Genomic DNA, 27,751 nt, shown 5'->3' on the forward strand with positions numbered 1-27,751 from the left:
GGACAAGTTCCTTAAGCTCGGATACCAGTACTGGTGTGGCCAGTCTGGGGCAATCAGAATAATTTTTGGTTTCTGCTGTCTGACCTTTAGGAGTACCTTGGGGAGGAGAGGCATAGGAGGAAAGGCATATACTGATAGGTTTGTCCAGTTGAAAGATAAAGTGTCCACTTTCCAAGCTCGTCTGTGATGAGTCCTTGTGCAGAATCTTTTTAGTTGATTGTTGTGAGGGGAGGTAAATAGATCTATGTCCGGGCATCCCCATTTCTTTATGCTGAAGACTTGTGGATCCAGGTGCCACTCTGGGGATCCGCGAGGTTTCTGCTTTGTTCGTCTACCAGAGTATTTTCCTTTCCTGGCAGGAATTGTGCCTGCAGATGAACTTGGCAAGTCAATGCTGTGTCCCATAAAGCCATGGCTAGTCTGCACAGGGGGTAAGAATGAGTGCCCCCCCCCCGCTTGTTTATGTATCACATGACCGTGGTGTTGTCTATCAGTAATTGTCCCGGATGAAGTAGGCCCTTGAAGGATTGTCAAGGCATTCTGAACAGCTAGCATCTCTTGATTGATATGCAGATGCTTTTGGTTTGTGGACCAGGTGCCCTGAATGCCTCTTCCTGCTATGTGTGCCCCCCAGGCATAATATGGTAAATCTGTCGTTAGGCTCTGCCTGGCTGGGAGTAGTGAGAATGGCTGTCCTTTGTTTTGGTGACAAGCCTTTGCCCACCATCGAAACTCCTGTTGCAGGCAGGGAATGACAGTAATTATTGTTTCCAGGCTGTGGCAAAGTGTCCAGACACTTTTTAGGTACCACTGAATTTTCCTCATATGCAGTCTTGCATATGGAATTATTAAGATGCAGGATGCCATGAAGCCCAAAGCCTGCAGAATTGTTCTTACAGTTAACTGGGCCTTTGTTGCCATTTCCTTAAAAAAGGTAGTCAGTTGCCTTTGTTTGGAGTGAGATAAGCCATCTGGGCAGTTGTATTTTAAGCTAGCACCAAGGAATATCACCTCTTGATAGGGTACCAACTTTGATTTATTTTTGTTGACTCTGTACCCTAGGCATGTTAAAAAAGTCTTTTCACAAATGTCAGATGCTGTAGTAGAATGTCCTTGGTCTCTGCTTGTATGAGGCAGTCATCCAAGTAAGGATATATTTGTATTCCTCTGTCTGCAGTAAGCAATTACTGGTGCCAAGCACTTTGTGAAGACCCTGGGTGCAGTAGATAAGCCAAAGGGCAGTGCAGAGAATTGGTAATGCTTTGAGCCAGCCTTGAATCGGAGGTATTTTCTGCATGATTGTCTGATTGGGACATGCAGGTATGCCTCTTTTAGGTCTAAAGTCACGAGCCAAGCCTTGCTGCCCAGCATGGGCAGCTGCTGCTGCAAGGTCAATATCTTGAATTTTGGTATATCCAGGAAAGTGTTTAGAATAGATAGGTCCAGTACTGGTCTCCATGCTTTGTCCTTTCTGGGTACCAAGAACAGTCTTGAGCAAAATCCTTGTCCCTGCTCTTGCTGTGGCACTTGTTGAATAGCCCTCATGTCCATGAGAGCTGCGACTTGTTTGAGCCTCTGCCCATTGATTTTTTGGCAGGTCTGACCAACCGTTTGCCCTTGGCAGGGTATGGAAGTGAAACTTGTAGCCTTGTGACACTGTCTAGAATCCATTTGTCCTGGGTTATAATGTGCCAATTTTGAGAAAAAAAGTGCTAGTTTTCCCCCTAAGGGTGCTGCCAGAAGATAAGTGCTTGGTGCAGGCAGGGGGAAGTCATTGGGACCGTTTCCTGAATGGTTTGCAATTTGTCTTCTCCACCTTTGGAGGTAGAAGCACCCCTTTGCTTAGACCTGAAGGAACCTTGTGGCTGTGATCTGCCTCTAGGGTGTCTGGATCTGCCCCTTTGAGGTCTGTCTGAGCCTGGAAAGGACCAATTCTTTGTAGGCCAGTGTCTGGTAAATCTAGGTGGCTGTACCTCTAAGAAATCCTTAACAGTTTGCATAGATTTAGCCTTGTCTTCCATTTTCTTTAACACTTCTTCTGCCTTAACACCAAACAAGGTATGTTGTAATGGAGCATCCAATAATTTTGCTTTAACATGGTCAGATTTTTATTCCTTTAACCAAGCATGCCTCCTAATGACAGAACCCGTAACAGCGGCCCTGCAGGAGGCCTCCAGAGAATCAAAACCACATTGCAAAGTATGCTTTCCAACTTGTTCAGCTGCATGCAATATATCCTGCATTTATTTGTTTTCTGCACATTCAGAATTTACCATCATTTGCAGTTTAAGCAAATTCATGATATATTGCTGATATTTGAGCATATGAAACTGGCAATTTAAGGCCCTTATAGCTAAGGTAGCAGATGTGTAAATCTTTTTTCCCCCCCATCTATCCAGTGGCCTAGAATCCCTGTCAGAGGGGGTAGGGTTTTTTGCAGTGAAAGCCTTGACCCCTCTGGGACCCTGAGAAATAGTTTCTGGGTCTGCAGTAGGGTTTTTGAAAATAAATTTATTAGAGTCAGGGACCCTGTAGTATCTATCCGGCTTAACAGGAAGCTGGAGGTAAGAAGTCAGGTGTCAGACTAGACTCTGAGAACACATCTACAATGTCAAACAGGTGGAATAGCTAAGAAGCCTGTGTTGAGGTAGTAAAAGGAAGTCTCTGAGCCTTTTAGATTCTGAAAAATCTTGGCTCTCCCAGTGGAAATGCTCCTTCATGGTACGCAAGGTTTCCACAAAAGAGTAGTCCTCAGGAGAAACTGAAGGAATTGATTAATCAGCATCAGAATCCTCATACGGGGGAAAAGAATATTCCTGGTCAGAAGAGTAATCAGAAGAAACAGAAAACTGATCTGAAGATTCATAGTCTGTCTCTTGCCTAGGCCTTTTAGGAGGGGGATGGGAACCCCAAGGTAATTAAGTCTTCTGCCATTTTGACCATCTGTTTTTTGGGCATGGAGGCCTGTCCATGTGGCTGGTGAACTTGTTTCTTTGCCTTTAAAGGTGTTTTAGTCTTTGCCTTTGAAGTCTGTTTAATATACAATTGTTTAGGTCTGAATACACCCTCAGAAGCAGATGCCTGCTCAGCGGCTCCGGACCCATCTGAGGGAATAATCTCAGAGGCTTGAATACCTTGAGTTTCCAGTGGCCTGGCAGACTCCACGTGGGAGTCAGTAGCAGCCTGCGACTCTAAAAGTAGCGAGCGTCAGGGGCTGCGAAAGTGCCTCACTGAGAACCAGCAACTTGCTTAGGAGAAGATTAGTCGGTTTTGGACCTCGGATGCCTGTCTCTTTTTCTTTGCATTTTTTGTGAACTCCAGTAGTCAGATGGCTATCAGACGACATTGTACAATTAAATCTTCACCCAAAATAGCTTAATGCAAAATCGTACCAACGCTTAATAGTGCGTTGGTTAAATCTAGCACAAAACAGACTAGAAACGTCGTTGTCAGGGCCTAGGCAAAGAATACAGTAAGAATGAAAGTCCTTATGAGGTATTTGCTTCCCACAAGAAATACAATTAACTTTTTCTGACATCGGTCTGGAGCAAGAAAAACAGTTTCCCCAACGGGGTACTTGGCTTTTAATCAAGACTTCTGATCTGAAACTCGAACACGGAAATCTCAGGAATCAGCAGACCGGCACTTGCGAACTGCTTCTGCTTCGGGCACCACATCGCAAGAAAGACAGAAGAAAATGGCGTTGGCTGCATCTTTTATACCCCTGATGACCTGACGTCAGGGAAGAGGCGACAGCAACCGACGCAGGACCCAAGACTTTGGAATTCAGGCTGAGGGCAACCTGCCAGCAGGATAACCCAAATGTAATGACTGCAAAAGTGAAACACGAAGACCATCTGAACAGCAGCCTGAAGGCCATTGTCAGACTACACAAGTATAACTGTGCGCTGACTAGGGTGACAAGGTGTTACCAGTATCAGCTGGATTGACGTTGGTGAAGCACACATCTATACTGAAGTATACCAGAAGATTCAACATCTTTGAAAACACCAGGGAGGCCAATACATGTTAAGCTGACGCCACTGAAAATGTGGCTTGTAAAGGTGGAAATGTGCAAAGTCCCAAATCCAAAGCAGTCATCCAGCATCTAAAAATACTTAAATTCTAGCTTATTAACCATTGCAGGGTATTCAGTCAGTGACTACCAGGGTGGAAGACTACCAAACTGATACGAGAGGAAAACACAGGAAATAAAACCACCATTTTAAAATTAAACAAAACCTTATATACAATTGGTTTAAGCTACAGTAACCACATGAAATTTAAACACTGTACACTCATGTGTACCCTACAACAGCATGAACATTTTTCAGAGGAACTCCAGATGACAACTGTTACCAAAGCACAACAGAATTGATCAGACTCGAACCTGTAAAATGTATGCTTATGTCGAATTCTTACATTTCGGCTGAAATAGAGACGGTCAAGAGTATGTCAAAGGTTAGTATCACAACTACTCAGCCTCTCAGACATTAACAGCAGCACACTTGTTAAATCTTCCCAAAAGCTCCAGTGACTTAAATTACCAAAAACATTATCAGGCAACTTGTGGCTATTTCAATACAAATCCTGAATCTTTCACAAGAAAAATAAAGAAAAAATGAAGATGTGGTAAGGAGGAAGGAGCAGTGCACAGTGGGATACAGTAGGAGTTGGCGTCTGGAAAAGTTAGATGAGCTCAGCAGTCCAGGCATCAGGGGGGGCACAAGTTTTACTGACTTTTCTGCAAGCGCCGCACCCACAAACAACCTAGGAAACTTGCTGAAGCTTACTTCCTCAGATGTGAAAATAAATCCTGAGAAACGTGGAAAGTTATCAGTGGGAGTGGTGAGCACTAGGTAGCCTACCACAAGAGAAGTGGTTTCTGGCCCAGAAATTGTAATTTATTGGAAGTTTGGGCAGTTTTTCCACCCCTTTCAACTTTCTGGTTTAAAAGCCCACATTTGCGCGGGTTTGTGTTTAAGCTCCGCTCAGTGGTGCTGAGCCGAGGTGAATTATTACTGGTGCCAGAAAGTCTGCTCTTCAGTTTTTCCCTTGGATCTTGCTAGTTCTCTTGCACTTCAAATAGCCTAATCACTTTGCACTTAAACAGGTTTCTGTAGCAATTCTAGCACACCTAAGAGCCATCAGCACTAGTCATTCACGGAAATAGCTCCAGTACTTAGCATTATGACCATCCCTCCTGGCATGATTAAAGGGCAGTTCACTGTGCTTTCTCCTATTAACTTAGTGCACTTGGGCATTCTGAAGCAGTGTAGCAACTGCCTCATGTACACAGACAACCTCTCCTCTTACTTTCTAACACAGACTTGAGAGATGCACTCATCACCAAATTGGAAGCTATGCACTCTCCAGCAAAACCGGACTAGCTGGTCAAGAGAAGGTAAACACCTGCACCACACCACATGGAACGCATACCCTCCAGAATACCCACTATCACAGCTCTCATAAAAACACAAACCACACACCCACCTTCGCGGAGGCACTTAATACAAATTTACCCAAACAGCAGAGACCTCCAAGACAGAATCTCACACTACCACCACAACACAGAACAAACCACAAGACACACAGCTCACCCCCACAGTGTGCCCCTCAACCTAAGCTCCTAAGGATAAACATCTTGCCCATACACTAATCATAGTTGACTCAGTCAGGCACACACGTCTCACTCACCTTCTCTTTATTCAACCTAGTAACAATCAACTGTCTTAGGTGCCACAATCCGACAACACACGCACTCAGGTCACTCCACAAGTACAAATATGACAGTCATTGTCCATGTGGGTGTGAATGACTTGAGACGCACCTCTGTACTACATGAGGAGACGTATGGTGGTGCTCTCGGATTATGTGGCCCAGGCAGGTAGGACTCCAGCCCTGAGCAGTACCCTACAGTCACGCAGAATGATGAGTCAGTACAAACAAAAAAATGATTCACTTCAACAACTGGCTAAGTTTCTGGTGTCATTCTAAAGGGATCCAGTATTTGTCTGCTTGGGATGACAACCTTAACTGACCTCTATGCTTTGCCAGAGATGGCCTGCATCTGTCACCCCTAGGTTTCCGGGTACTGGCTAAGGGTCTTGCCACCCCTATAGTGCCTTCTTTAGGCAGTCTTCCAAAGACCAAATTACCACTAACAGCTATAAATAAACGCAATGAGGGTCATGCTGCTCAATGCTGTAAGTCTAAATCTCAAGATGCATTTGCTCGAAGCACTCCTCAAAATGGAGAAAGTACAGTTGTGTACACTTAACAAATGTAGATGTTAAAGTGTATTCACTGTCACAATCACATTTGGGTTATCTGCTTGCAGTAGCCTTTAGTCGGCCTAATTATCAAAGTCTTGGGTCCTGCGTTGGTTGCTGTCTTCTTCCATGACGTCATGTCATCAGGGGTATAAACCATGCAGCAGACGCCATGTCATCAGGGGTATAAAACATGCAGCCGACGCCATTACATCAGTTTTTCTTACCCCAGATGTCAGGTGCCCCCATAATAGGAAGCAATCATAAACAAGGTTACACCTCCAAAAAAAAGCAAATACACCAGAAAGCTTTAAGCATAGTAAGCAAGAATAGCGGTATTGTCAATAGAAGTCAGGGGGCTGAAGGGAGGGTAACCAGGACTGCAACAGCGAATACACTCTAACATCCACATTTATGTTAAGTATACACAACTGTATTATGTTCTTTGTGTTTCACTGCTGCAGTTATCACATTTGGGTAGATTCCCAAAGCTAAGGCTGGGAGGAGGAAATTAGCATTAGGACCAGCTATAAGGCCCTGAAAGACTGCAGTGGCAAAACCAGTTCTGGATTTAGAAAAAATTGACTAGTGGTAATGCTTGGTGAAGGCATGAACAGAACTCCAGGTAGCAGCTTCTAGAATATCCCTGGTAGGGACACCTCTGAGAAAGACTGTACAGGTAGGTGCAGCCCTGGTTGAATATGGTCTAATCCCCTTGTGGGGTAGGTTTTCCATGGTGCTTATAGCAGAAATGAATGCAGTGGCCTATCCACTTTGAAATGGCTTGCTTTGAAATGGCCTTCCCCTCTGCCCCTGCAGCAAATGCAACCAGCAGCTGTTCAGATTTCCTCAGAGGTTTAGTCCTGTCCAAGTAAATTCTAAGCTGTCTGTGCACGTCCAATGAGTGCAGTATCCATTCCCCCTTGTTCTGTAGATTAGTAGGCAAATGGACTGATTAAAGGCCACACTGGATACCACCGTGGGCATGGAGGGATTGGTCCTGAGGGACACCCTGTCCGCATGGATGATGATGAAAGGCTCCACTGCCATGAGGGCCTGTAATTCAGACACTTCTTGCTGAAGTGATGGCTAGAAGGAAGGCTGTTTTCCAAGAAAGGAACTTCAACTCTTCATTTGCAGCTGGCTCAAAGGGAGGTAGAGTGAGTTTTTCCAATACAAAGTTGAGGTCGCAGGCTGGAGTAGGGGCTCCTGGGTGGTTTTGTCCCCTCTGAGAACTGCCTGAGCAGTGGATGAGAGAAGACGGGTGGTTTTGTATTGTAATGAGCTGAAATGGCTGAGGCATGAATTTTGATGGAGGAAAAGGAAAGGCCCTTATGAAGCATCTCAGTTAAGTATTGAAAAATCTGAGGTAAATTGGGTGCTGCTGTGCCACCCCCCCCGCCACCCCCCTCCCTTGAGTCTGGCTCCAGGAACAGAATCTTTTCCATTTTTAAGCATAGGATTTTCTAATACTAGGCCTCCTTGCCTCCAGAATGAAATCCATCACTTGTTTACTGAAGGATGGTAATGGAGAGATCAGGTAATTGGCCATGCTGCCAGGTTCAAGGTTTGAAGCTGTGCGTGCAGAATCTGGCCCTCCTGCTGGGACAGCAGAGTAGGAGTCTGAAGCAGATGCCATGGTGTCAGCAGTGACACTGCAAGAGGGGGTACCAATGTTGGCGTGGCAAGTCTGGTGCAATCAGTATTGTCCTTGGTTTGTCCTGTGTGATTTTTAGTAGTACCTTGGAGAGGAGAGGCAGAGTGGGAAAGGCATAAACTTCAGGTGAAGGACAGGCATCCACTTTCCAAGCTTGTTTGTGGGGAGTCCTTGTGCAGAATCTGTCCAATTGATAGTTGTGGGGGAAGACAAACAGGTCTATTTCTGGGCTCTCCCATTTGTTTCCCAACATGTCGAATATCTTTGGTTCCAGTTTCCATTCGTGTGGGTCCATGAGATTTCTGCTTAGGTCTACCAGTGTATTTAGCTTTCCTAGCAGGAATTGAGCCTGTAGGTGCACTTGGTAGCTCAAGGCTGTGTTCCACAGAGCCATGGCTAGTCTGCAGAGAGGATATGAGTGGGTTCCTCCCTGCTTGTTTATGTACCACACAACAGTGGTGTTGTCAGTCTACCAATAATTGTCCTGAAAGAATGTGGTCCTTGAAGGCTGTCAGAACATTCTATACAGCTAACATTTCTTTTTGATTGATATGTAGGTGCATTTGACTTGGGTTCCATTTGCCCTGAATGCACTTCCCTGCCAAGTGAGCCCCCCATGCATAGTCTGATAAGTCTGTTAGGGTTTGGATGGCAGGGGGTAGAGTGAATGGCAGTCACTTATTTTAGCGGCAGGCCTCTGCCCACCAAAGGAACTCTATCTGTAGACAAGGTATGATCGGAATCATTGATTCTAGAGCCTGAGAATGTTATCATAGGCTTTTTAGATACCATTGCAGTTTCCTCATATGCAGTCTTGCATATGGAATTAGTAGAATGCAGGAGGCCATGAACCCCAGGGCTTGCAGTATTTTCCTTGCAGATAACTGGGTCTTTGTGGCCAGTAGGCTGTCAAATGAACTTGTTTCTCTGGCGTGAGGTAGGTCATCTGGGAAGTTGTATTCAAGCTTGCTCCTAAGAATACAATTTGCTGGCAGGGTACAAGATGTGATTACTTTTTGTTTATGGTGTACCCCAGAGAAGTTAGCAATTTCTTTACAAATGCCAGATGATTCAATAGTATGTCCTGTTTTTTTGCCTGAATTAGACAATCGTCCAGGTATGGGTATATTTGAATATTTCTTTGCCTGCAAAAGGCAATGACTGGAGCTAGGCACTTTGTGAATACCCTGGGCACAGTAGATAAGCCAAAGGGCAGTGCAGAGAACAGATAGTGCATGTAGCCTGCTTTGAAGTGAAGCGTAGGTATCTTCTGCATGATTCCCTTATTGAGATGTGCAGGTAGGCTTCCTTTAAATTCAGTGTTGCCAACCAGGCATCTCTGCCTAGCATAGGAAGCAGCTGATGAAGAGTTAGCATCTTGAATTTTGGGATTACCAAAAATGTGTTTAGGATAGACAGGTCCAGGATAGGACACCAGGAATAGTCTTTCCTGGGTACCAGAAAAAGTCTTAAGTAGAAACCTTGTCCCCATTCTTCTGGGACAGGATGAATAGCCCTGATGCTTAAAAGAGAGAGAACTTGCTTTTGAGCCTCAGCCCACTGACTTGGGGGTAGATTTGGCCAACCGTTTGGGGTTGGTAAGGAGTGGAAGTGGAATCTGTATCCTTGGGAGACTATTTAAAACCCATTTGTCCTGGGTAATGAGTTCCCAATATTTTGCCTGCAGGGCAATCGTGCCCCCTAAAGCAACAGTCAGTTGAGCAGGGCTTGGAAGGTTTAAAGTTAAGTCATTGAGACAGTTTACCATGGGGGGGGGGTCTTACAACATCCTGCTTTGAAAGTGGGAGCCCCCCCCCCACCGTTTCATCCTGAGAGTCCCTTGGGACTGCAGCGTGGGTGTTCTGCTGGTTCTGGGTTTGGACTGAAGGCCTGGAAGAGGCAGGAAATGACCAATTCTTAGAGGGCCAATGCCTACTAAATCTGGGAGGCTGTACTTGCAGGAAATCTTTTAACAGTTTGCATAGATTTAGCTTTTTCCTCCATCTTTTTAACTACTACTTCTGCTTTGTTGTCAAACAGGTGGTCTTGGTTTAAGGGAGCATCCAGCAATTTAGCCTCAACATGATCTAGCAAAGACTGCTCCTTAAGCCAAGCATGCTTTCTAAGTACAGACACTGACAGCAGCCCTGCAAGATGCTTCTAATGAATCAAAACCACACTGCAAAGTATGTTTTCCAACTTGTTCAGCAGGATGCATTAAATCCTGTAAATCTTTATTTTCAGCACAGTAAGGAATCAACATCAGTTTCGGTTTAAGCAATCTAATAATATACTGCTGATACTTTAACATATGAAACTGGCAGCTTAAGGACCTAATGGCCATGGTTGCTCAAGTGTATACCTTCTTACCCCATCTATCCAGCGCCCTGGAATCTCTATCAGAGTGGGTAGGAGTTTTGGCAGTAGTAGCCTTAATGCCCTTGGGTCCCTGTGAAATGGTTTCAGGATCCGCAGTAGGATTTTTAAAAAGGAACTTGAGAGTCAGGTACCCTGTAATACCCATCAGGTTTTCTGGGAGCAGGAGATAGAGTCAGGGGCCAGGCTAGATTCCGAGAAAGCATCATCAACAATGTCCAGTACAGGAGGTATAGCTAAAGGTCTGTGTTGGGGCAGGAGTAAGAAATCCCTAAACCTCTTTTTGGAGTTGAGTAATCCTGGCTTCCCCAGCAAAAATGTTCCTAAGGGTATGCAAGGTTTCACCAAAAAAGAGAAATCCTCTGGAGGGGAAGCAGAGGGAATAGAGTCCTCTGCATCAGAATTCTCATAGGTAGAGAAGGGTGAATCTTGGTCATCAGTGGAAAGAGAAAATTCAGAGTCCTGATCGAAGAATCAGAAGGAAAATCAGTCCTAAGTCGCTTAGAGGGGGAAGGGTGGCTCCCCCTGATTAGAGTAATAAAGGCTTCAGCCATTCTTATAATTTTTTTAGGCATAGGAGGCCTGACCATGCGGTCCGGGTGTCTTTTCTAGGCATGGATAGAGTTTTACGCCTTGAAGAAGATGGTGTTGGTTTAATATGCAAGTCTGTAGGCCTGAATACACCCTCAGAAGCCGGTGCCTGCACAGCGACTCCTGACCCATCCAAGGTAGAGACATCTGCAGGTTCCACAGTCAAGGAAGCATCTCATGGCATACCGGACTCCGAATGGGTCTCAGTAGAGGCCTGCGAATCTGAAGTAGTGGGTATCAGAAAGCACCTCAGAGCACCTGCGAACTGGTGACTAGCTTAGAAGCGTCATCTGCAGCTTTGGACCTATGTGGTCTGTCTCTGTCTTTAGTTTTGTGCTTTTTCAGAATGCCGGTAGTCAGGTGGCTTACCAAAGCCATTTCTGGATAATTGAACAGAGTACCAAAATATTTATTTATTGACATTTACCAGGTTTGTCCAACTGGGACTGTCCCATTTTCAGTGGAGACCAGAGGAGAAAAGCTCCAGATAGTACAATAAAAAAACACTACAGTAGTATACAAGCACAGCAAATAGAAATAAAACTAGTCATTACATTAGTAAAACAATAAACAAAACATTAACAATAGTTAAATGACAGCACAAGGTTTTTTTTTTTTTTTATGCTATGTAACTGTACTAGTGGGGATAGAGTTCAGAAGTATGACAAGGATAGATGGAGTGATTCCAATGTGGGGGGATGAGAGAATTAAGTAGGGTCATAGCAGGGGCAAATTCTGGAATTGAGTAAATGAGTCTTTAGTTTTCTTTTAAATAGTGGGGTGTGAGATTGAGTGAATGTCAAGGGGTAGTTTGTTCCAGGCTTGGGCCACAGAGGGTTTGTAAAGTAGCTTACCTACTGACTTATTTGGGTGGTAAATATCAAGCAATTGTTCATTAGAGGTGCGGAGGGGTCGAGATGGGGTGTAGACAGAGACAAGGAGAGATAAGGCTGGACAGTAGGATGGTTTAAAGAGAATAGAGTGCAACATGTGAAATTGATAGAGATGTAGTAGTTGTGGAAGTTCTAGCCATTGTAGAGACTTCAAAGCAATACGGTGGTGTGTGTTTGGGGAGTTGGTGATGAATCTAGCTATTTTGTGGTAGGATTGTTGGAGTTTATTCAGGGTAGTTTTTTGGATATTTGTGAGAACTGGAGCAGCCTAGAGGAGTGAGGGGAGGAGGAGTGCTTGTCCTAGGGTGAGTCTAGCTTCGAGACCGAGATATTTTTTGTTTCGGTATAATAGACCTAATTTTTGATTTGTTTTCTTTATACATTGCTGTATGTGTTGATTGAATTTTAATTTGTCATAGATGACGACTCCAAGGAGTTTTGTGTGGGTGTCGGGTAGGATAGCTGTGTTATTGCAAGACTTAATGACAAAGGAGGATTTATGATGATTAAGAGAGTGGGGTAAGGAAGAGTAAGCTTGGTTTTAGGACTGAGAATCAGTAAGTTTTCTGAAAGCCATTGTTCAGTGGAAAGTAGAGCTGTTTGGGTTAGGGAGTGTAGGTTGGAGATGTTGTTGGTTGTAGAAATGATTGTGGTCGTCTGCATATTGTATAAGCGAGGACTGATGGCATGAGGTGAAAAGGTCATTGGTGAAGATGTTGAATAAGAGGGGACCCAAGATGGAACCTTGTGGAACACCAGTAGAGAGGTAAGAAAGGAGAAGGGGAAGAGAGCCATTTAACTTGCTGTTTGCGTTCAGACAGATAGCTAGCAAACCAGTTGAGGGTGGAGGTGGAGAGATGAAAGTCAGTGAGTTTAGATAGTAGTAGTCGATGAGACAATATCAAAAGCTTTGGAAAGGTCAAGAAAGAGACAGGAAGTAAGTTTATTGTTGTCCAGAGATTCTGCAATGGTGTGAGTGAAGGAGAGTAGAGCAGTAGCTGTGATGTGAGAGGGGCTAAAGCCAAGTTGGGTAGGGGTGAGTAAGTTTTGATTGAGAAGGTGATCCATAAGTTGTGTGGATGCATTTTTCTAGTATCTTAGATAGTGGGGACAGAATGGCAATGGGTCGGTAGTTTGAAGGGTCAGTGGAGTTGCCTCATTTGTGGAGAGGGATAGTGTAGAAGAATTTCCGAAGGGTAGGAACAGTAGATTCTTGCATAGATCTATTTATTAATATTGTTACTGGGTAGGCGATAGAGTCAGCTGCGAGTTTGAGGCAGGTCGGAGGTAATTTGTCAGTGGAGGGGGAACATGGTTTGAGTATGAGCAGTAGAGATTTGATGTAGGAAATGGGTACAAGCTTGAAGTAAAAAGGTGAAGTGTTGGGGGTGGGTGAAGGGACAGGTACGGAGGGAGAGGTAGGTTGAGAGGGTAGGAGATTTTGTATGGAGGAGATAAAATGTGAAGTAGGGTAGCCGTTTCCTCAGGAGTTGTGTTTGGGTAGGGTGACGGGTTAGAGGGATTACCAGGGTAGAGGATGCTGTTGAGTGTTGTCCAGAATTTACGAGGGTTTGAGTTATATTTGTTCTGGCCTGAGCAATAGAATGACTTCTTGTCTATTACCTGCTTTTTTAGCAAGATTGCGTAGTTGTTTGTATTTGAGTAGAAGAGGTGTCTGTTTAGATCTGCTCCAGGCTTTCCAGAAACTGTCTGTTTCATGATGGACTTAGTTTCTTTTGAAAGCCAGACAGCATGATTGGATTTCACTCTAATTTTCCTAGAAGGAGCTAGGGAGTCCGGAGTATTTAGGAAAATGTTAAAAAAGTGTTAACAGAATCATTTAGAGGGAGTTTAAGGATGGACCAGTCAATGTTTTGTAGTATAGAGGTAAACTGTGAAGGATTAAATGTAGATAGTTTTCTGCAGTCTTTGAAAAGGTGGGGTTTAAGTGTGTGAGAGTTGTATCTTAGAATGGAGGTAGGGAGATGGTCACTAAAGGAGTCTGATAAGGTTGTGGGCTGGTGGTAGTGATGGGGGGTGTTGGTGAGAATCCAGTCTATTATAGAGCTGGAGGCTGAGGCTTTGTGGAAGCGAGTTGGGGTGGAAATGAGTTGGTGGAAACCATGAAGGTGAATGCTATGTAAGGGAGTCTCAGTAGATAGTTTTGCCCAGTCTATATTGACGTCACCAAGAATGAGTGTTTCATAGGGTATGTTGAGGGTGAACCAGGATAAGATGTTTTCCAGTATGGGTATATTGTTGGCAGGAGGAATATAAATGGAAGCTACAGCTAGTTTGAGTGCGTTCAGATGGATATTTAGGATGAGAAGTTCAGCAGGGTGGAAGCTGGGAATAGATGTGGGGTAAGGTGATAGGTTAAGGGTGTTAGAGTGGAGGATGGCTACACCACCACCATTCTTTGAAGGTCTGTCAGAGTGGTAGACGTTATAGCCAGGAGGGAGAATTTCACTGTTACAGATATGTGGCTTGAGCCATGTTTCAGATAGGAAGATGATGTGAGGGGTTTTGAAAGCAATCCATGAGTGTAGCGCAGTAGTTTTATTAGCTAAGCTTTGAATATTCAGTGAATAGAAGGTTAGGTGTTTACATGGAGGTGAGTTACGAGATAGGGGTTGTGTTTGGTAAGTTTTTGGAAGAGACTTCTGAGAAGGGGGTAGATGTGGGGGAGGGGGGAGGTGTAGAGGGGCCTGGGTTTGGGTGGATGTCTCCAGAGGAGAGAAGGTCTTTTGTGAAAACAGTAATAGATGTGAAAGGTTGATAGTATTTGGGTGGTTTAGGTTTAATCTTATTAGATGGCTTGAGAATGTGTAGTATGTGTCTTTTATATAGAGTTGATGTAGAAGTGTTAAATAGGTTTGGAGAAATGGTGAAGGAAGGAGGAGTAGAAAAGCTGTAGATTGAGTGAGAAGTTGGAGAACAGAGGAATGGATATGTGAGGTGGTAGTGATAGGAAGTAGAAATATAGAGTAGAGTGACTAGTGTTGCAGATTTAAGTAGATGCAGCATGATGAGTAGTTTGGATTGGGTGTGAAGAGAGGAAGTTTGGAAAGGAAGTTAGTTTGGATTGGGTGTGGTCGTGAGGAAGTTAGGAATGGAATGTGGGAGTGGAGATAAGCAGGAAGTGGAATAGTAGTGGGTGGCTTGGCAGGAAGGGGAGGGATGGTTAAGTATAAATGACACTATTCTGGGGTGGGTGAGAATGGGGGTAGGGGAGAGAAGTGAGCCCAGGCATAACAAGGGCGAACTGAGCGGGGCTGCACCAGCAAGGAAGAACCCAGTAGAAAACAATCAGTGAGAAGAGGTGAGAGGGTGAGAAAAGAGAGTGAAGGGATTTAGCTATTAACAGAGGTAGTTGGCCAGAGATTAGGGTAGCAGGGGGTTAAGAAGCACAGTACAACTATAGAAACGTAAGGGAGAGCAAGGTAGGGCAAGGAGAGAGGGGGAGCAGCCTAGGATCTCTAGCTGTGTTAGTGATGACACAAGCAGAATAGAAGGAGGAATGGGTATAGGGAAGAGTGATCTGGATAGTGGGGGGATACTTAACAGTGGAGAGGAGTAGGGCTGAGTGGGGGGTAGGAGGACAGAGGGATTAGCAGGTTAGAGTAGGAGAAATGAGGTAGTGGAAAGGGAGCGGTCAGCAGGTAAGCTACAGCCAGCACAGGGGTAGCCTGAGATTACAGGCAGCATATCAATATTCCAGATGAGTAGTACATACTTTTGATTAAGTCCACTAGGAGAGGACACAGTCCACAGAAGTTAGGCAGGAGGTGGAATTCCAGGCAGTTAGGGCCAGGAGTAGATGCACGGAAGCACAGGTAGCATTAAATAACCTGCAAAACAAAAAGTAAAAATGTAAGGACAAATGAGTTGCAAGGGACTGAGAGATACAGGGGCTATGAGAGTGGCTGAGTGAATGAGTAATATGGGGAACAACTGAAGTGAGTGTAAGGTAGATTAGGGTGAGTTACGAGTGGGGGGGGCAGTGGGGTGGGATTAATGTGGTGGGTGCAAAAGTGTAGTGGGATTCTATTGCAGTTGCATAATTTATCTACACATTGTAAGAGATGGTCCACCAAGTCAAATAAACAAGAAATTCAATCACTTTAAACAGCAGAATATAGTGTCAGTCTGTACTAGTTAATACACTTAGGGTAACTGGTAATTAATCACAAACAGCAAATATTATACCTAGTAATGCACTAGAGATAGTCAATGATTTAAACAGCACTTGTAGAAGACAAAGAAAAATACTTAAACAGCACCTAAACAAAAAGCAATTAAAGTAATATACATATGTTGCATATAGGAGTGAGCATTTAGTTCAATATGGGCAGGTACCACATTTAGTGTGGTATTCACCTACGTCCAAGGTAAAGAGATGATGGTCGCTAGATAAAGGAAGGGAATGGAGAGAGTCAGAGAGGCCCCAAGAAACAAGAGACGGGGTAGGCAAGACAGTGCGTGGTGAGAGACGCACTCAAAAGGTACACAAGGAAGTCTGCTTACTCCTAAAAAGAAGCATACAAAAAGGGCGATATAAAATGGATGAAAGGCCAAATGACAAAACCCAACCTGAGGTGTTAAATTCTACAAGAAATGACAATGGCAACATAGATTTGTCATTCAATGCAAGGCATATGCCTGAGATTTAGTCGGACTGTAACCGTCCCTGGACTAGCGTATGTGTAGCAGAGTTTGTAGAGTTTAAGTAGTTCCTAAATGCCACTCATGTTTCACAGATTAGTAGTAGTGTTGACATGTATGACGGCAAACCAGTTGAAGCATTGTAGAAAGTAGAGAGAAACTTCGAATAGGAGTCGATTTGCTATAGATAGAAGGGTCAGTGTGGAAGAAGCATTAGTGGGAAGGGCAGGGTTGAGCAGACTAGCGCGTGGTGAAAGACGTGCCAAAAGGCCCGTTACAGATCCCAAGTCCTGGTATAACAATTAGCGATTGCGATTAGGCATTGAATATGAGACAGGCACAATAAGTTTCAGTTGCAAGGTAGAGGGGAAGTAGAGAGACGCTATAAATAGGAGTCGCTAATCTATAGATAGAAGGGTCAGTGTGGGAGAAGCATAAGAGGGAAGGGCACAAAGTAACAGACCAGCGCGTAGTGAAAGACGCACCAGAAGGCTCGTTATGGATCCCAAGTCACATTAATGACTAGCTTGGAACTGCGATTGAGCGTGTAACATAGGGCAGGCACAATTAATTGGTTAATAGAGACAGTACAACGTTGTATAGCATTTTCAACTGACTGAATGCAGTAGCGTGTATAACAGTAGCAAATGCGATTAAGCAAGTAAGATAAATGCAGGCACAATAGGTTAGATTAAAAAGACAGTACAACACTGGATATCACTTTCAACTAAGTGAATGCATTAGCGACAGCAGCCAATGCGCAGATACAGGAATGGGTATAGGGAAGAGTGATCTGGATAGTGGGGGGAATGCTTAACAGTGGAGAGGAGTAGGGCTGAGTGGGGGGTAGTAGGACAGAGGGATTAGCAGGTTAGAGTAGGAGAAATGAGGTAGTGGATAGGGAGCAGTCAGCAGGTAAGCTACAGCCAGCACAGGGGTAGCCCTGAGATTACAGGCAGCATATCAATGTTCCAGGTGAGTAGTACATACTTTGATTAAGTCCATTACGAGAGGACAGTCCACAGAAGTTTGGCAGGAGGTGGAATTCCAGGCAGTTAGGGCCAGGAGTAGATGCAGGGAAGCACAGGTAGCGTTAAATAACCTGTGGCTGGCTGGGAGACGCCTTAGGACCGCTCATAGGAGGGAGAGAAGCATAAATTAACAGACGAATAGTTCGAGGTTTGAATAAGGCACAAAACTGACAGTGAGGTAAGTCGTGGTCTTGGCCTAAGCAAGGAATGCAGTACGAATTAAAATCTTTGAGGTATTAGCTTTCCACAAAAATACAATTGTTAACTTTTACTGACATCGGTTTAGAGCAAGTAAAAGAAAATTCCCCAACGGGATACTTCGCTTTAGTTGAAGACTTCGGTTCTGAAACTCAAAAATGAAAATTTCAGGAGTCTGCCACCTGGCACTTCCAAACTGCTTCAGGCACCACACGTCAAGAAAAACTGATTTAATGGCATCGGCTGCATGTTTTATACCCCTGACGACCTGATGTCATGGAAGACGAGACCGCAACTGACGCAGGACCCAAGACTTAGATAATCAGGCCAACTGAGGGCTACTGAAAGCAGATAACCCAAATGTGATGACTGCAACAGTGAAACACGAAGAACATCAACATTTGCGCTGTAATGGAGAGCTGGTTTAAAGCGGTAGAAAGCACCCATGCGCTACCAGGCTATAACTCATTCCACACCTTTCAGCCCCAAAACATGGACCGAAGCTCCAAAGGCGGTTGTCTCCATATTCATAAAAGGATATGCACACCTCCAGACTAATAGCCAAGCATAATACATCTGAGACTTTAGGTACAACTAATACTGGGTAAAGTCAGCAATGCAGGTCATAACCTGGTATCAGTTACCAACTAGGTCCCTAGACTCTCACTCCACGTTCCCAAGCACCCTGAAATCTATCAAGATCCAACCCAACACTCAAAATACCCCTCCAACTGGCAAAATGGCCCGACACTTCCTGGATTTCATCAATTCCAATGCCCTGGACCAGCTCATTCCAACCCCCACTAGAGGAAGCAAGATCCTTGACTGTTATTACCAACATGGGCGACAGATGCTCTACACCAATAGTCAATCCCTCCCTCGTCAGATCAGACCATAAATTAATCACCAAGGAAATCCACATCTCACCCACAACCCCCGCAAAGGTAACCACCTTGAAAAACTTCTCCAAAGCTGACTATGGGCTCCTAAAAACAGAGGTGGCAAACTTCAGAGCACCCATGCCAATGGAAGAGAGCTGCATGACTGCAGAGTCATACACCAATGCACTGTATGAACACGTACATAAACACAAGCCATACCCAACAGAACAAGATGCTCTCCTCTAAAAAAAGGAAGCCAATCTGGTGGTCCCATGCCATTAACAAACTCTACAACAGAAGGAAGAAACTGTTGCAGAAAAAGGTGAAGTCCCAAGACTGGAAAAACTCCATTATTAGCCTCAACAAAAAGTTGAGATCCCTCAACAAATCCTCTAAAGCCAGCTATGAAGGCAGAATTGCAGCAGACACTAAAAATGATCACAAAGCCTTTTACAGTTGCACTAAGAACCTCCACGGCAATACCCAGATTTGCTCTGAGTTGCTGCATAATGGTACCTCCGATACTGAGCCAACAGTTACTGCCAATATACTGGCAGAGATTCAGTCCCAACTTTACCCCCCCCCCCCCCAAGTACCAATCAATACTGGAAGAATGCCAGGCACCTAGCATTACTGCAGCCCAGGTTAAAGTTGCATTGTCCAAGGCCAAGAATACAGCTTCCATGAGACCAGATACTATCTCTGACTGTGTTCTACATAAACTACAAAGCGAACAATCCTCTCCTTCTCCCACAAAACACAAATACATGCGAGAGATGCAACTATACGGCCAAACTGGAGGCTGAGCTCTCTCAACATAGGACTGGCAAGACCAGACAGGAGGAGAAGGTAACCACACACAATACATACCCAGTCACACATGGTACCATCACAACTTCAAATCATACACATACTCACACAAAGACATACTCGGAGGCTCTGATCAAAAATTTACCAAAACAGCAGAGGCCACCAAAGCAGACACCCAAACAACTACCACCTCACGACCCAACACATGCAACACAGACCACACAGTCAGAGTGTCAAACAGTCACAGCCCTTAAGGCCAAACAAAATGCCAGACACACTTGTCATTGGTGATTCCATAGTCAGACACACTGACGTCCCGCTCACCAGACTGAGTAAGGAGAAGGTCACAGTAAGTTGCCTGTCGGGCGCTAGAATCCGCCACATAACGCAAGCACTCAGGTCTCTCAACAGCAGGTACAAGTACGACTCAGTCATTGTCCACGCTGGTGTCAACGACCTGAGACGTACCTCCTTGGACTACATGAAAAGGGACGTCGAGGAGCTCTCTGATTATGTAGCCCAGGCAGGTATGACCCTGACCTTGAGCAGTATCCTACCTTCACCTAGAATGATGCCACAATACAGTGATAAGATGATCAGCTTTAATAAATGGCTTAAATTCTGGTGTCATTCAAAGGGGATCCAATGTCTGTCTGCCTGGGATGACATGCTGGACAAGCCACGCTGCTTCACAAGGGACGGCTTGCACCTGTCACCCCTGGGCTTCCGGATATTGGCAAAGGCTCTTGCCACCCCATAGTGCCTTTTAGGCAAGGCTCAAATTCTAAACCTACCACCCTAGAACACCAAAACGGAAAAAAACTAAGGGTAATGCTGCTCAATGCCAGAAGTCTCAATCTCAAGATGCATGCACTCGAGGCCCTTCTCAATATGGAGAACATCGATGTCTGTGCTGTGACAGAAACCTGGTTCAAGGCTCCTGAGAGCACCCCAGCACTAACAGGTTTCACCTCATATCATGCGTTCCGCCCCAAAATCCTGACAACACCAAGAAAGGAGGGGTGTCCATATTCATAAAGGACACCCACACCTCAAGGTTGGTGGCAACGCACGATGCATCGGAGACCATCCAGGTGCAATTAACCATAGGCAAGACTGCTCTGCAATTTGTAGCATGTTACAGGCCACCCTCTCAAACTCAGGAACCTCACATGGCCTTCCTGAAAACATTGGAGGGATAAATGTATCTCCAAACACCATCATACTAGGTGACTTCAACTACCCTAATATAGACTGGGAACACTACTCAAGCCCGAACACTCTAACCCAAAGATTCCTGGAGTTCATAAACTCAAATGCCATGGAACAACTAGTCACCATCCCCACAAGAGGTGAAAACATACTTGATCTCATCATCACGAACATGGGATCAAAATGTTCAACACCGAAGTATACCCCTCACTGGTGAGATCAGATCATAAACTAATCTCGCTGGAGGTCCTCATCCCACCCCACGGAAACAAAAAGACCACAGTGAAAAACTTCTCAAAAGCCGATTTCACACTTCTAAAACTAGTGTGGTCTCCTTTACGGCCCCTGAGCCAGTGGTAAACATTACTCAAACCGCTGAATCACTTACAAATGCCTTCTACCAGCACCTACAGGACTGCATGGATCAGGCAATCCCAAACAAAACTAAGACTCTCTGTACCAAAGGCAAGCGTCCAGTCTGGTGGACCCCAGCCATAAACAAGCTCTACAACAAAAGGAGGAAGCTACTACAAGATAGAGCAAAATCCTTGAAAGGTAAGACACCTTTGATCATTATAAGTAAAAAACTAAGAGCTCTCATAAAATCATCAAAGGCAAATTTTGAGAGAAAAATCGCCAAGGACTCTAAAGACAATCATAAGGCCTTCTTTAGCTATGTTAGAAACCTAGGAGGAAACTCCCAGATATGCTCAGAATTAGTTCAAAATGATGTGAAAATTACTGAACCTACACACATTGCTAGGCTAGGTTCAGTGCAAACTTCTCCCCCCCCTCCCCCCCAAAAGGAGAGATATCTATTCCAGAGGATTGCAGCCCCCCAAACATCTCCAACGCCCAGGTGAGAACTGCCCTCACTAAGGCAAAAAACACAGCATCCATGGGACCGGATGGTGTCCCCGGCTGTGTGCTTCATGAACTCAACGAGGAATTAAACCCACAGTTAGGACAGCTGTTTAATCTTAGCCTCACCTCAGGATACGTACCCAAGGAGTGGCGCACGGCGACTGTGGTCCCACTTCATAAGGGCGGTGCCTCCACAGACCCTGGAAATTACTGCCCCATTAGCTTGACAAGCCTTATCTGCAAAGCCATGGAGAGGATCATAATGGAACTCATAAAGACATAGGGAACTTGCAGACTTTGGATCCAACCCAGTTTGGCTTTGTCAAAGGCAGATCCTGCCTCTTAAACTTGGTTGACTTTTTCGAGACAGTCACCAAGGCCATTGATGAGGGAAAGGCAGTCCATACAGCCTACCTCGACCTGGCAAAGGCCTTCGACACAATACCCCACTCAGGTATCATCGAAAAACTCATCAGCTTGAATGTAAACCCATACATCACAAGATGGGTTGCAAACTGGCTAAGCGACAGAACCCACAGGGTCAGAGTTGCTGGAGCCATGTCAGACTCAAAGCCTGTCACAAGTGGTGTCCCACAGGGCTCAAGTCCTGGGTCCACTCTTGTTCGGCATCTACTTTTCTGAAGTACAAGCAAACACAGGAGGGTTATGGCTGACAAAGTTTGCAGATGACTGCAAACTGGGCGCCATAGTCGAAAACACATCTGACACAGATATCCTCCAGAAGGGCCTCACAGAAACAGATAACTGGTGCCAGAGCCATGGCCTGAAGTTAAATGCCAAAAAATGCATAGTCATACCCTTCGGGAAAAACAAGGTTACCCCTAGCTACCATATAGGTGACAATCCACTGAGCACAGAAAAAGTCATCAGGGATCTGGGGACCCAAGTTGACAGTAGTCTTTCGTTTGACACTCATGTTGCTAAAGTAGTTAGGAAAACCTTCTATATCGCCCACCTGATCATGAAGGGATTCACATCTAGATCAAGGGAGGTCATCGTCCCCCTGTACTCATCACTCAGACCTATGATTGAGTACAATGCCCCGTTCGGAATGTATCTGACCAGACACCTGATGCAGCATGAAAGGCCCCAAAAGTTCCTCACCAAAAGGATAAAGGGTCTCAAAAATATGTCTTATGCTGCCCGACTGAAAGAACTCCAGCTTTATTCAGTCTCATACCGCTTGCTCAGAGGTGACCTGTGCCTGACATATAAGGCCATGTCAAACCCAGATTTGATGAATATGCTTCACCTCAAAAAATCTAGATCCCTCAGAACCACAAGGGCGGGAGACTTAAACCTTGACACGATTATAAATAGAACGTGCTGGAGGGACAGATTCATCACCCAGAGACTCCCTATGCTGTGGAACAAAATCCTGGTACATGTGAGGCAGAGCACCTCGCTGGCCTTGTTCAAGAGGAATCTTGACCAATGGATGGGAGATCGCAGATATACCCCAGGGATTACTTCAGTGTCACTGTTTGACAGAGGCACAGAAAAATGATAGGCATAGTTTTTATTCAAACTAAAGGGGTGGCGAAAGCCACATAACTATGGGCTAGGCTTATAAATGCCCTTGGGCAGATAGCCTAGTATGAACCTATGAACTGGCACCACATCTGTGGCTTTGTCCCTACCAAATGTCGCACTGCTGCAGTCACCCCTCTCCATAAAGGGGGAGCGACTACATACCCTGGGAATTATCACCCCATTAGCCTGTCTGATACGTAAAGCTATGGAGCGCATCATCATGGACCTGATCAACAAAGATAAAGGAAATCTAACTCTGGACCCCACTCAGTTTTCCTATGTGAAAGGGAGATCATGCCTGCTCAACCTGGTTGACTTCTTTGAGTTAATCACCAGGGCTGTGGATGAAGGTAAGGCAGTGCATACAGCCTACCTTGATCTGGTCAAAGCCTTTGATACCATTCCTCACTTGGGAATTATTGATGAACTCAAACTAGGCATCAACCCCTACATCACTAGGTGGATTGCAAACTGGCTCACAGATGGAACACACAATGTGAAAGTAGTGGAATCAAAGTCAGAGTGCTGACCAGTCATGACTGGAGTCCCACAAAGATCGGTCCTGGGACCTCCTCTCCTGTTCAGCATCTACTTCGCAGACATCCAAGCTAACACAAAGGGACTCTGGCTGACCAAGTTCATATACAACTGCAAGCTGGGAGCCATTATTAACTCCAAGTGACACAGACATCCTACCGAAAAGGCCTCACTGAGACCAATGACTGGTGTCAAAACCATGGCCTTAAGCGTAATGCCAAAAAATGAGTCACCCCCTTTGGTAAGAACTCAGTTCCCACTAACTACTATATCGATAGGAGCCCACTTAACACTGAAGGCGTTATAAGAGATCTGGGGACGCAGGTTGACAGCAACCTCTCCTTCAACCACCCCATTGCCACTGTGGTCAGAAAGTCCTATGCGGCACATCACATTACCAAGGGTTTTGCATCCAGGAAGAAAGATGTCAGTCTCTCTCTACTCTTACCCCATTAGACCAATCACAGTATAATGCCCCATTTGGGATGCAACTCACTAGACCTCTGCAACAGCTGGAGGCCACAGAAGTACCCCACGAAGAGGATCCTAAGCATTAAACATATGTCCTACACGGACAGACTCAAAAGACTTCAGCTATTCTCAGTCTCATATCACCTACTTAGAGGTAAGCTCTGCTTGACTTGCAAAGCCATGTCTGACCCAGCTCTGTTATAAATGCTATATCTAAAGAAATCCCAATCCCTCAGCACTACATAACCTCATTACCACAATAAACAGAACATGCTGGAGACTCTGGTTCCTCACCCAGAGAGACTGCCCATGCTCTGGAATAGTCTTCTCATACATGTCAAGCAGAGTACCTTGCTGGCCCCTCTTAAAGAGAAATCTTGATGAGTGGATGGGTAATGGAAGGTTCACCCTGGGGATCACTCCAGTGGCTCTACTTGATAGAGGTACTGGGAACCAACGTTGGGCGGCACAATGCCAGGGCACTCTTATGGTCTAGGCTTGTAAAGGTTCCAGGGCCATTAGCCTAGTACACACCTATGAACCCATGAAACGTGCACAGATTTATCTAGACTAGTTTAATGTTGCAACTAAGCAATATTTACCACATTAAATAACAGACTTTTGTATGAGCTCTGAAGTAGAGACACCATTTCTAAGTTCATCCCAGGAAATCTGTTAACACATCAAAAGCATAGTTACAGATGCAGGTTATTACTTTATTTAAAAGAAAAAAGGGCAAATATCAAAGCTTAAACGGCAAAAATGTTACCTCTCTGCCTGTAAGAACATGTCTTGCTAGTTTTACTTTTGCAAAGTTTCCCTTTCCAATGGTTTTGAGGAGCCGATAATTTCCAATATGTGGTTGCTCATCAGCAGAAGCTACTGAATTCCTGCAGCGAGCTCCTGGGCGTCCCGTCCGAGTAGAAACCTCTGAATGTCCTTCGCCATGGGAAGTGAACTACAAGAACATACAAACATATACAAACAGATTAAGCAAAGTCATACTAAGACAATTAAAACATAACTGCTAAATGCTAGTCAAAATATTAAATGCCACTTAACAAGCCAACTGCCAAAATGGTAAAAGTTACAGAACAAACAAGGGGAACTAGTAACAGCACAGCTGCAGAATTCTAAACTTAAATGAATGCCATGACTAGAACATGAAAAAACGAGTGCTGTTTATTACTGGAATTACCAGTTTGTGGGCAGACAGCTGACTTGCTGAGCACATTTGGGACTTGCATTATAAAATGGCAGTTCTGAATACACCAGAGATGCTTTTTCAATGCAAACAGAAATAGGAGCAATGAATACCTGGTGGGATCAAGCTCAAAAGTTCTAACAGCAATGAGGTATACAACTGCAGATGCTGCCAATTAAACTAAAAGTATTCACTGTACAGACAGCACTCACCTGTTAGTTGTACACGACAAAGTTAAACAGACCACCAAAAAAAAAAAAAAAAAAAAAAAAAAAAAAATGAAGTGACATGTTATGGGTAGTCAACACCAGGTTTGAGAGCAAACTTCAACATGGAGAATAGATAGCAGTGTTGTCACAGGAATTAGTACTGCTTACCAGACATCCCTTCCTCTGTTAATTCATCCCCCAACCCAGTACGACCATGAGCCAAAAAGATGCAAGTTCTACACAAAAGCAAGTATAAAGCAGAAAGCAGGACAGTTCAAGCTGAAGAAGCTCAAATTACAGACCCAGTTTTACATGGAATTCATAAGAAACAGGTAGGGGAGAGTCACCAGTTCATGCCTCTTAGCTGGCTACCTTAAAGGAACATTGATGTGATATAAGTACTCAATAAGAAACAAACCATGGACTTAGAGAATACCAATTCACATTGTTTTGCGAGGTTAATTACAGACAACCAGAGACATGTTGCACAGATGTTCAAGGAGACATTACAGAAGGGCACAAATGCAGACAGTTCTAATAGAATCAACTTTGGAACATCCCTGTACCATACCTCTCATTCTCAGAAAGTCCAGATTAGGCACATTTGGTCTGTTCCTCAAAATTTGTATTTTAAGGCTAATCAGAACTATCAAGGCATACATTAGAGTTTGACTTCACATCCTTCAGAAAATACATGCCAACACATCTGTACATATTTGTTGGGCTTTTGCCCTCACACTAATTTTAGGCTTTTTCTGGATTTCTTGCACTAACAGGTTGGCAGGTATATCCTGCACTGCTCTGCTACATCCACAATAAAAAACGCAACTGGAAAGTCATCTGGAAAGACAGCACAGATATAGTGGATAAAAAAGTGCACACACTCTTGTGAAAATGTCTTTTTTGTGATATAAAAAAATGAGAAATCATTTCAAAACATCCCCCACCCTTAATGTGACCTATAACCTGCATAATTCAATTGAAAAACAAATCTATATATATATATATATATGTATATGTATGTATATATATATATATATATATATATATATATATATATATATATATATATATATATATATATATATATATATATAAAGTACAATAAGCTGGTGCATAAGTGTGCACACCCTTAAATACTTTGTTGAAGCACCTTTTGATTTAATTACAGCATTCAGTCTTCTTGGGTACACACTTGCCATCAATTAGAGAAACTCTGATTAACCCCCCAAAAAGTTACTGTCCTAGTAGGATTTTTCCTGTTATTACTCAGTTGCATTCTACAGCAAAAGCCATGGTTCGCAGAGAGGTTACAAAGTATCAAAGGGATCTCATTGTTGAAAGGAATCAGTCAGGAGAAGGGTACAAAGAAAAATTCCACAGCATTGGATATACCATGGAACACAGTGAAGACGGTCATCCAAAAGTGGAGAAAATATGGGAAAAAAGTGACATTGCAAAGAACTAGACGTCCCTCGAAAATTGGAGGAGACAAACTGCCAACACTGAAGGAACTGCAGGAATTTCTGGCAAGTCCAGGTCATGTACTACATGTGACAATCTCCCATATTCTCCATATGTCTGGACTATGGGGTAGGGTTAGCTGAAAGGGTTTCTTACACAAAAAAACATCTAGGCCCAGCTAAAATTTGCGAAATACATAAAGTCTCCCAAAAGCATGTGGGAAAATGGGTTATGGTCTGATGAGACCAACGTTGAACTTTTTGACCACAACTCCAAAAGGTACGTGTGGAGCAAAAACATCACCAAAATCTTGCACAAAACCCACAACCCAGAAAGTTATGATCAGGGCCTAGGCAAGGAATACAGTAAGAATGGAAGTCCTTATGAGGTATTTGCTTCCCACAAGAAATACAATTAACTTTTTCTGACATCGGTTCTGGAGCAAGAAAAAAAAGTTTCCCCAACAGGGTACTTGGCTTTACAAAAGACTTCGGATCTGAAATTCGAACTCGAAAATCTCAGGAGTCGGACGACCGGCACTTGCAAACAGCTTCTGCTTCAGGCACCGCACGGCAAAAAGCCTAAAGAAAATGGCGACGGCTGCTTCTTTTATACCCCTGACGACCTGATATCAGGGAAGGAGTGACGACAGCAGACGCAGGACCCAAGACTTTGGAATTCGGGCCGATTGAGGGCAACCTGCCAGCAGGATTACCCAAACGCAATGACTGCAACAGTGAAACACGAACATCCAAGCTCTCAGGTTGTGACAGGACAGGTTCGGTCGACTCAACCCTTGGGGGTGCACGATCAGATCTGGTAGAGGGTCCAGAATCCACAGCAGGTATACTAGTTGAGACCG

At 44.3% G+C, this 27,751-nt stretch overlaps 1 protein-coding gene across 1 annotated transcript in view; it reads right to left on the reverse strand.

Moving 5' to 3' along the window:
* Positions 1-27,751, reverse strand: part of MARK3 (microtubule affinity regulating kinase 3) — a gene marked incomplete in the record, with an annotated part of 2,430,063 nt that overhangs the window by 2,073,426 nt on the left and 328,886 nt on the right. The window contains 1 exon segment of the mRNA XM_044074521.1: positions 24,782-24,970. Within this exon segment, the coding sequence (XP_043930456.1) occupies positions 24,782-24,970 (189 nt within the window).

This window comes from Protopterus annectens, chromosome 6.part0 (assembly GCF_019279795.1).
Source record: "Protopterus annectens isolate FY-2018-M chromosome 6.part0, PAN1.0, whole genome shotgun sequence".
NCBI lineage: Eukaryota > Metazoa > Chordata > Ceratodontiformes > Protopteridae > Protopterus > Protopterus annectens.